The sequence below is a fragment of the Hordeum vulgare genome, chromosome 1H (assembly GCF_904849725.1).
Source record: "Hordeum vulgare subsp. vulgare chromosome 1H, MorexV3_pseudomolecules_assembly, whole genome shotgun sequence".
Classification (NCBI taxonomy): domain Eukaryota; kingdom Viridiplantae; phylum Streptophyta; class Magnoliopsida; order Poales; family Poaceae; genus Hordeum; species Hordeum vulgare.
Genome location: NC_058518.1, coordinates 135,683,435 through 135,693,006, shown reverse-complemented (window position 1 = coordinate 135,693,006; position 9,572 = coordinate 135,683,435). Strand labels below are relative to the sequence as shown.

The 9,572-nt window shown below is 44.2% G+C and overlaps 1 protein-coding gene across 1 annotated transcript; it reads right to left on the bottom strand.

The window, feature by feature from the left end:
* Positions 1-296: 296 nt before the first annotated feature.
* Positions 297-5,999, bottom strand: LOC123427125 (FACT complex subunit SSRP1-B-like). Its single transcript, XM_045111088.1, has 16 exons — positions 5,789-5,999; positions 4,765-4,950; positions 4,484-4,589; positions 4,257-4,393; positions 3,596-3,679; positions 3,426-3,517; positions 3,211-3,319; positions 3,014-3,100; positions 2,841-2,933; positions 2,103-2,300; positions 1,876-2,027; positions 1,640-1,793; positions 1,439-1,534; positions 1,172-1,345; positions 740-818; positions 297-632 (listed from the first exon to the last, which is right to left on the bottom strand). The coding sequence occupies exons 1-16, from the start codon at positions 5,840-5,842 to the stop codon at positions 502-504; spliced, it is 1,932 nt and encodes a 643-aa protein (XP_044967023.1). The 5' UTR covers positions 5,843-5,999; the 3' UTR covers positions 297-501.
* Between the last annotated feature and the right edge of the window lie 3,573 nt (positions 6,000-9,572).

The following is a 9,572-nucleotide window of genomic DNA, read 5'->3' as shown; positions in this document are numbered from 1 at the left end:
CCTTAAAAATCAAATTCCACATCAATCCCCTCCAGGAAGGGATTAACCAAACAAGCCCTTAGAGATATGCATGGAGACTTCTCTGTTATGATGACAAGGGCAGGCCGGCTTACTATATGAAGGCGGCAACTAGGGCACTTGTAGTTTGGGAAGCATCAGCGGCTGGTTCTGTGGCTGTATTGGTCATTCAATGGTTCCAGGATTTCAATGTAATTTTTATCAGGTTTAGGATGCTCTGTATTTCCAATGAAAATTAGAGTATTTTACCAAAAAAGAAAGTTGCACAACCAGGGAGCGAATAAAACACCTGTCGCGGGTGCTGACAGTTAGTAGCAAAGCAACAGTACCTTGGAAACCTACACATATCCATTAACTGTTCTTTGTTAACTCAGAAACGTAAGGATCACACCTCCCAAGTTACTACAGCCAAGATAGATCGGATGTCTACTTGTACCATGACTCGAAAGTATGTTCCTTTCGGCAACCGGCCAATCTTCCAATTCAATCGGACGATCCATCTGCAGAGTCCACGTCTACAGGAGCTGCACCAGCACCGCGGTAAGCAGCAGTCTCCTCTGCATAGCGTTTCTTATCCACTTGGGACTGCTCAAGGTATGGCTGCTTCTCCTCAGCTGCAAATATGACAATTGGAAATGATTACAACAGGAGGGTTTTTTTCCTTAAAAGAACTGACAGTATGAAGTGCACTGTACTGCTATTGAACTTAGGGCATTGTTACCTGACATCTTTTGCCATTTCTCTCCAAGCTTCTTTGCAATATCTGTGGTGCTGAGTTCGGGGTTGATGTTCTTCAAATTCTGCATTAGAAAAATATCAATCGAAGATCCATTGTTTACTTAATTTAACAGTGCAGGCTAAATGTCTTGAGAAAGAATATCAAATCAATTCTAAAACCTAACATAGCAACTGCAACGACAGAAATGAACTAAAATTCATCAAAAACAATGCAGGATACTCTTATTTAACTTTGACCAAGTTCATAGAAATAATAGTGATCTATAATACCAAATAACGTATGAAAAATATGTTTCATGACGCATCTATTGGTATTGGTTTGATGCAGTTTGGATGGAGCGGGTATGTGTTTGGACTAAAATTTTGTCACCATGAAAGCAGAAAATTTAAATATGGATGGGTGCCAGTAACTTACAGCTCGCTCAGCCTTTGAGAAGTACATGAATGGTGCTATTGCTCTTTTGGGGGCATTGGGATCTTTCGTCTTCTTCTTCTTCGGCTTTCTCTTCTCTGAACTTTCCACATCCACACTCTTTGGTTTCCTCTTCACAGGTGGCTTTGAGCTACTAGCTTCCTTTTTGGAAGATTTCTGAAACAAGAAGTTATTGAAGCAGTGGCTTGATACATGTATTTTGGTTCAGGTAAGTTTTCTTAGGGATACTGGCAGCGTAAATTTAGTTACCTCCTTTTCTCCATCACTTATGCTGGCATCAGAACCCTCTTCAGAATCATCACTAGGGGATCCGCTATCATCCTTGTCCGCCACAAAATCTTCGTCCTGAAGTTGGAACGAGTTACAGTAAGATTTACAAACAAAAAAATTACCCATTCTACTCCATGACAATATAGGCAAAGAAGAGCAAAGATTGCACACACAAAGTACCTCTTCATCACTTTCTTCATCACCAGCCTGATTTTTAATTCGCTCCAAATGTGGATCAACAGGGTCATCATCAGTGCTCTGAAGAGCAGCCGCGACGGCACCAGTTCTATCTTGGCCATCTTCTCCAAGATTCAGGATTTTCAAATTCTTACCACTTGAAGAGAGGAAAGAAACAAGAACTTATCATCCCCGTATGAATTAACTGATGATTAAAGCAACAAGACATCAGCATTTACCTTACGAAGTTGAAGAGGTTATGGTATTCATTCCTTTGTATATTTCTGAAGAGATGTTCTTGGTCATTCTTTAGCTTGACCAGGAGATCAAAATAGTGAGATGACATGCTAGCACCACCAGCACCATGGCGCTCAAATTCAACATACTCAATCTGCAGTAAATAACAGCTTAGCAGAGGACAAATGGATGAAGAACAATTAGGCATGCCAAAATGTAAATAACAGACCTCCTCATGCAGAATGAGTGTCGGGGGCTTTGGCAAAAAGAAAAAGCCTTTTTCAAGAGGATACAGCAATCCATCTTCAGCTTTAAGTGATGATTTCACGGCATATCCATCTTGACAACTGCGGAATGTGCTTGGCCTCGTCACTTTAGCACCAGACAGGCCACGAAGGATTTTGGAGAATACCTCATGTTCTAGACCCTATGTGTAAACCAAACATTTTGTGAGTTAATTAGTTTATCTGGAGTATTATACAATAAATTAAGATCCCAGAAAACTGTGCACAAGTAGAAAACAGAATATAAGGGGGCATTCTTTCACTAAACATACTTGCAAGCAGAAAAATTGCATGTCAGTGGCTCTATAATTAAGTTCTGAATGAAACTTTACAAATATAAACACAGATCATTTTCTAATAAACCCCAAGAGTTAGGTAATAAGTGTATTGGAGGGTTACTACTTGTGTTTCAACAATACATAATCAGTAATATATACAGTATGCTTTATGAGTAGTATGCCATTAACTCTTGTATTATTCTATTACTAATTCTTGTATCATTTCTTGTACCTACTAATCAATAATAGTTCAAAACACTGACAAAGGAAAATAAAATAAACACGAGCTAAGATCAAAGTTCAAAAGAAAACAAGAGGTATGATCAACTTTGAGGTGAAATATGTCGCGTTAAACTCAAAAAGAGATGCAAGGAAAGTCAGCCATTAAATGAATAAGCATATCACATTGTAAGAACTCTGCAGCCTGTCCTTGTACTTTTCAGCCAAAACCTCCTCACTTAATGACAGCTCCTTCTCAACTACATTCTCTGTCACAAACTGTTCATAGAGGAACCAGTTATTAAATGTCATACAGGAACTGCAGCCAAGCTAGTGTAAAATGTATCATAATATAATACCTGAATAACAATGTGGGGATATAATGTTTGTCCTTTGCGAATTGGCGGATCAAGTGTGATGACCACAAAGGTATGAGGGTTGTTTGACTGAAGGGCACAAAGTATAAGCATGAAATCATATTAGCTGCTTGACAGTATACGAAGGCAATGAATTCTTGAATTCTTGATAATATTCACAAAGCATGAAACTAGTGAACCTTTGGCAAAACAAAGAGCCGAAGAATACTGCTATACTGGATTTTGAAATCATTAGCTTGTCCTTGGAGACGCAAGAATGACATATGAAGCTCAACAGTGTATCGACCTCTGAATTAAAAATGAGCAGTTAGCTATGACATGAAATGGAAATAAATAAGCATAGGATATGCTTATTTTAGGAAAGGCAGAGTCTACAGTTACAAGATTTTCCCACCTTGGGGTAAGAATGGCAATTCCCTCCAATGAGACAACAGCCTCTTCTGATGAGCCAACATCAGCTATAGCCAAGATTTTCTGCCAAAAAATCTGAAGAGAGAACGTTTCACTATTTGCGCAAAATATGCATGCATGTTGTCATATAGCGTGTCTATCAAGTGAACTCACATGAGCCGAAGGACGTTCCTCATCTCCAAGGAATTGTGTATTTGAAGTTGGTACATGAAAACTTAAATCCATCAGCGAATCTTTCTGCAGAAAATGATGAAAAGGGTAGTTAAAATCACTTGTTTTGCTAATGATCTTACAAAGAACTGTAGCTAGACACTTGCAACCACAAAATGTAGAGCATTAAAAATGCACGGTTTTTGGGGGAAGATCAGAATCCTCAGATGGTGCTCAATGGTGCATTTACATTCAGCACAATAGAAGATTTGGAAATTGTATCTCTTATGTGTATGGCCTAACCACAGGAGCAAGTTAGACCTAAAATGCCTAAAACAAGATTGAAAGAACAGCTATAGGCACATAATCTTTACATACACAGGCAAGGAAACTAATAAGAGTCTCTATAAAGAGAGTAAAAACACATATTCTAGTTTAAAAATATACACCAATGTTGAGATTCAGACACAAAAATTTACTACCTCCACTTGTAATTAACTGTCTCTGAAATGAGTGTATCTAGAGTTCTAGACGCGCTTCAGTGTGTAGATTCACTCATTTCAGCGACAGTTAATTCTGAAATGAGGAAGTACCTTTTTACACCGGCAACACTTTACAAAACTACAAAGTAACTTTGATCAAAATATACAGGCAGACAACAGACCTCATTAGCCCCTGTAGTATCATCAACATGGAACTCAAGAACAACATCTGTTTTTCCTTGCAACTGAGTTTGTGATACATCTGATAGAGAGACTTCAAATGCTTCCTTCGAGCCAACATTAAAGCTAAGCATATTGCCTGAAATGGGAAGAATGGGAAAATGAAACAAAATTTACAAAAAGGGAATGGAGTACCCACGACCAGACAGACTATAGAGAGCTCAGTAACCATTGATGTCGACCGCGCCCCAATTATGTCCACTAACAGAAAGCTGCTTCTCCTCTGGTGTGGTTCCCGTGTTCTTTTGTATGAAGTTAGTAAGGTTACTAACATCCTACAGAACAATATGAACAAAATATTTCTCAGGTTACAACTAGAGTTTCATTTATCCAAGAAAGATTGAACCTTGACACAGAAAGCAGGTGTAACTGTGATTGTATAACTGCATCTCTTCATTGTCAAGTGAACAATCAACTAATTTCTTCGTGGGGAGGGGGGTAGGCTATTACCTGTTCACGGAAGCCTTTGAACACGTACCGGATGCCCTCTTTGGTCCCAACACTAAGCTGATAAGATCTGGGGATTTTCATCCACGTCACAGAAACTATATCAGCTTTATCAACCTCAATAGTCTTTCCTCCACCTTGCTTCTTCCATGCAAGCCCTCCCGAATAAAGCCTAAACTGACCAGGGTTCTACAAGCGCACAAAACATCAGTCTATAACAGCACGACGAAAATTTCAGCATCATGATGATGCCACTAACAGTGACCAATTCAACAACAGTCATAGAAAATAGGGGTTCTGTTGGAATTGATCTATGTACTTTTTACCAAAAAAATAATTGGAATAGGGTCTTCACTAAGTTTCAAGAAAATATGAACCACGAATGAACACAAATTCACAATTCCAATTCGTCAAAATGAACCAACAAGTGTTTCAATCACATATAGGTACGCTGAACAATGATAAGGAGGATAATCCTTAAAGCACATGTGCGAAGTGTAAATAGAAAGCGATTATGAAGGCCATTTGCTGTGATCTTCCAACATAGTGCAGACATAGCACCAATGGGCACACTGAATACCAAAATGGACGGCGCCTGGGTGATGGTAGGAATTGCACAAGACATTATGTATCTGTTGCATGAACATGTTCCTCGAATCCCTAGATTAGCGCCTGTTTGTAGTGGAGCTTACAATTTGTTCCATCACAAACTAATTGGATATGGGATATTCATTTTGCCTGACCAACATTGGTGTTCAAATCCAACAACCAACGGCGGATCCCAAAGTTACCCTCTGGGGCAGGTTCCGTGCCGCAGAGAAGAAACAAACCCTAGCGCGTAAACCCTAGAAAAAACAGGCGCCGTTCGCAGAATACCGCAGAACAAATTCAGCTAGACGAGCCCGTCCGGCAAACTCGCCAGCGCGGAATCGAACAGTCGAGCGGAAAACCCTACCGAAACAACGAATCGAATCACGGCGAACGAACTCGACCAGGACGGGGGGCGGGGGGAGGGCGGCGCACTCACGTTGCCGACGCGGCCGCCGAGGGAGATGTTGTTGAAGAGGTGGCCGTCCGTCATCTCGCCCGCTGTCTCTGCGGCCGGTGACCGCAGCCGCCGTCGCTACAGGCTCGTGACCCGCTCTCTCGCGCGCGGTAGGGTCGCCTCCTAGGGTGCGGGATTTGGGAGCTCCGCGGCGAGGAGGAAGGGGCTTTCGCTTTGGCGCTTGGGGGATGGGGGCGCGCGGCGGGCTAATATAGGGCGTTTGGGCAGAGAGCGGGCCGTATCTGACGGGTGGGGCCGATATCTCTCCGACAATGAAGGATTTATAGATGTTCTTTACGGAAAATACAATGAGTGAACTTTCGCTCTATCGTTCCTCCGTTCGACATGAATCTCGAATTTTTTTGACAAACTTCAAAGCTTTATTCATTCGTCATAATGTTTACAAAAACGAAATTTTAAGACTATTGGTTTGGCTTAATCAGACATGGCGATCAGCCCCAGAGATAATATGTGCCTCGCGAGTTTGTGAGCCTCGATATTTAAGCTCTTAAATTCATGACTAATATTACATATAAGAAAGGTAGACTTGTATTGTATAATTTCACGAACAATCGTCTCATATGCTCCTCCGTTCTTCTGCTCGATGCCACCAACAATCACCTTATAATCTGAAGCAACTTTAACTTTCCTCTCATATAGATCATCTCCTAGTGCTAGGGACTCCCTTAGAGCAAGTACAATAAGGTACATTCAGCGGTCTGTAAGGATTAAAGTATTATATTTTTGCTGAGTTGGATGAGAGAGAAGGAAAGCGGGCTCTTCGTGAAGAGACAGCTCTAGCACGTGCCCCTAGGTACTTTGTGAGAATGAAATGTGGGCCATATATGATAAAAAGTAGTACTCTTTTATAGCTAACTATTGTACAAGCTAACTTTAAGATGGCTATAAGATGACTTATAACCAGCAGTTGGCTATACTATTAACCATGCTCTTATGGCGAGTGCATCTAGGGTGACCGGGTCCGATATGTATGGGAAAACTATCACCGAAACGCCCAAAAAACAACCCAGTTGATCTCGACAAATAGCACCAACCGAGCCATTAGATCTCCCCCTTCCAACGGCCGCATCAGTGTTAATTTTTGCAAGGTCGGGCAGCGGTGCAAACCAATGATTTGGTCCACTTTGTGGTGCACTTTGTCCTGTGGCATCAGCTATCTGAATGGCGTTGATCTCAGCAACATATGACTGAATGAATCCATGAATGGCATGCGGATGTTGGAAAATGTCTTCACACATCATTTTTGGATGTGCTACCAAGATAGCCTAAAGTGTGACCATAAAAACAAGGAAATTTTTCTCTCCAAGCGATTTGTGCATAGCGAGTGACGCGGGGATAACCCCACGGTATGCCAAACCGAGCACTTCCCCATCTTCCTTCAAAAACAACACTCGGCGGACGCTTCTTTCCACAAGGCCGGCTACACAGCTGGACCGGCTCGGGGCGGAGCCGCCCGCCATCCGGCTCGGGAACGACCCATCAGACGGATGGGTCAGCCCTCGTCACATCGCCTTGACGGGCGTGTTAAGGACGCATCATCAAAGGCATGGCTACAGCGGGCTCAGGTACCGCTGACCTGCCCGCGCGTGGTTATAGTGGAGGTGGTCGTACCACTGACCATAGCCGACTATGACTAGTCGAGGTGGCACAGTGACGGCACGCCCCCCATCCACTACATTACCTGCCCCGGCGTGGCTACAGTGCACCCGGCCATACCGCTGACTATAGTCGGCTGCCGCAAGAGGACGCCGCACAGTGCGGCCCATGCCGCTGCATGACGAGCACGCGCCAATAGCAACGACTGGTCGGCGGGCCCCGGCTCTCGACGTGGCCCTGCAGTCGACGGGCCCTACACTCGACAGGACTCCTCATTCGGTGGGCCCCTTGGCCAGTCAGAGAGGTTGCGAGCCGAGCCCCCCCCCCGTACTATTTATACTTATTCTAAGCCAGGGGTTGGCCTATAAAAACCCCCGGTGCCAACCCATGCACGGGGCCGGCCGATCACACACACACACACACACACACACACACACACACATATATATATATATATAGGAGAGCTAGAGAAAGAAACTAGCTTCTTCCTCCTCCGCCACACAGCTCAAGGAGCACCATTGTAACTCGGCCGGTTCATCAACCAAACCAGCTGGGCTAGGGGCGTTACCTCCCACGGAGGGCCTCAAACCTCGATACATCGTGTGTCTCGCACCGCTTGTCCCGATCTCGTTTTCGCAGCATGTCGGCATCCTTACAGTCCTAACTCCTCTCGATAAACCAACCCATGGAATGTGCCGTGAGAAAACGACGACAGTTGGCGCCCACGTGGGGTCGTCCGCGGCGCTGGCCGGAGTCACGCTCCGGGCAGGACCCCTCGCCAACTTCGTCGGGCACTTCGCGTCCGGTCTGATCAGCACGTCTGTGGAGCTTCGCCTCCGTGGAAGCTTTTGTGGCGTTGAACCCTCGCTCCGCCTGCCCACAAGCCTCGCCACCGGTCCCCATGACGAGTTGTGTCGTGACCACGCCTCGTTCGACGTCGACAACCTCTGCATGCTCTTTAGCAAGCTGCGACTTGATGACGCGTTGGCACTTGACAAGTACCCCAGCGAGGTGCTCGACTGCTCCGACCCACCACCATTCACGTGGGCGACTGAAACGTCTCCAACGTATCTATAATTTTTGATTGTTTCATGTTATTATCTTGTCAAACTTTGGATGTTTTGCATGCCTTTTATATATATTTTTGGGACTAACTTATTAACTCAGTGCCAAGTGCCAGTTCCTGTTTTTTCCATGTTTTTGACCCCTTTCAGAGGAGGATTTTGAACGGAGTCCAAACGGAATGAAACTGCCAAAAAGATTTTTTCCGGAACAGAAAAAGATCGGGAAGCCGGAGAATCAGGGCAGGGGGCCACCAGGGACCCCACAAGCCCTCATGGCACGGCCAGGGGGGCCCGTGCCCTCTTGGCTTGTGGGCTCCCTGAGCCTCCTTTGCCCTAGGTTTTGTGCCTATATATTCTCTAAAATTCCATAAAAATCAAGAGATCATCGAAAGTACTTTTCCGCCGCCGCAAGCTTCTGTCTCCGCAAGATCCCATCCGGGGCACGTTCTGGTGCCCTGCCAGAGGGGGGATTCAGATACGGAGGGCTTCTTCATCAACACCATGACCTCTCTGATGATGCGTGAGTAGTTCACCATAGACCTACGGGTCCATAGCTAGTAACTAGATGGCTTCTTCTCTCTCTTGGATCTTCAATACAAAGTTCTGCATGATCTTCATGGAGATCTATCCGATGTAATCTTCTTTTGCGGTGTGTTTGTCGAGATCCGATGAATTGTGGATTTATGATCAAATTATCTATGAATCTTATTTGAGTTTCTCCTGATTTCTCTTATGCATGATTTCATATCCTTGTAATTCTCTTCGAGTTGTGGGTTTTGTTTGGCCAACTAGAACTATGATTCTTGCAATGGGAGAAGTGCTTGGTTTTGGATTCATACCGTGCGGTGACCTCACCCAGTGACAGAAGGGGTAGCGAGGCACGCATCGTGTTGTTGCCATCAAGGGTAAAAAGATGGGGGTTTCATCATTGGTTTGAGTTTATCCCTCTACATCATGTCATCTTGCTTAAGGCGTTACTCTGTTCGTCATGAACTCAATACACTAGATGCATGCTGGATAGCGGTCGATGTGTGGAGTAATAGTAGTAGATACAGAAAGTATCGGTCTACTTGTCTCGGACGTGA

Coding starts and splice junctions, on each gene's coding strand:
- LOC123427125 (XM_045111088.1), bottom strand. CDS start 5,842: ATGACGGACGGCCACCTCTTCAACAACATCTCCCTCGGCGGCCGCGTC. Junction 4,590..4,764: donor TCAAAGGCTTCCGTGAACAG/GTAATAGCCTAC, acceptor ATTGTTCTGTAG/GATGTTAGTAACCTTACTAA. Junction 2,301..2,840: donor GGCTGCAGAGTTCTTACAAT/GTGATATGCTTA, acceptor GTTTACACATAG/GGTCTAGAACATGAGGTATT.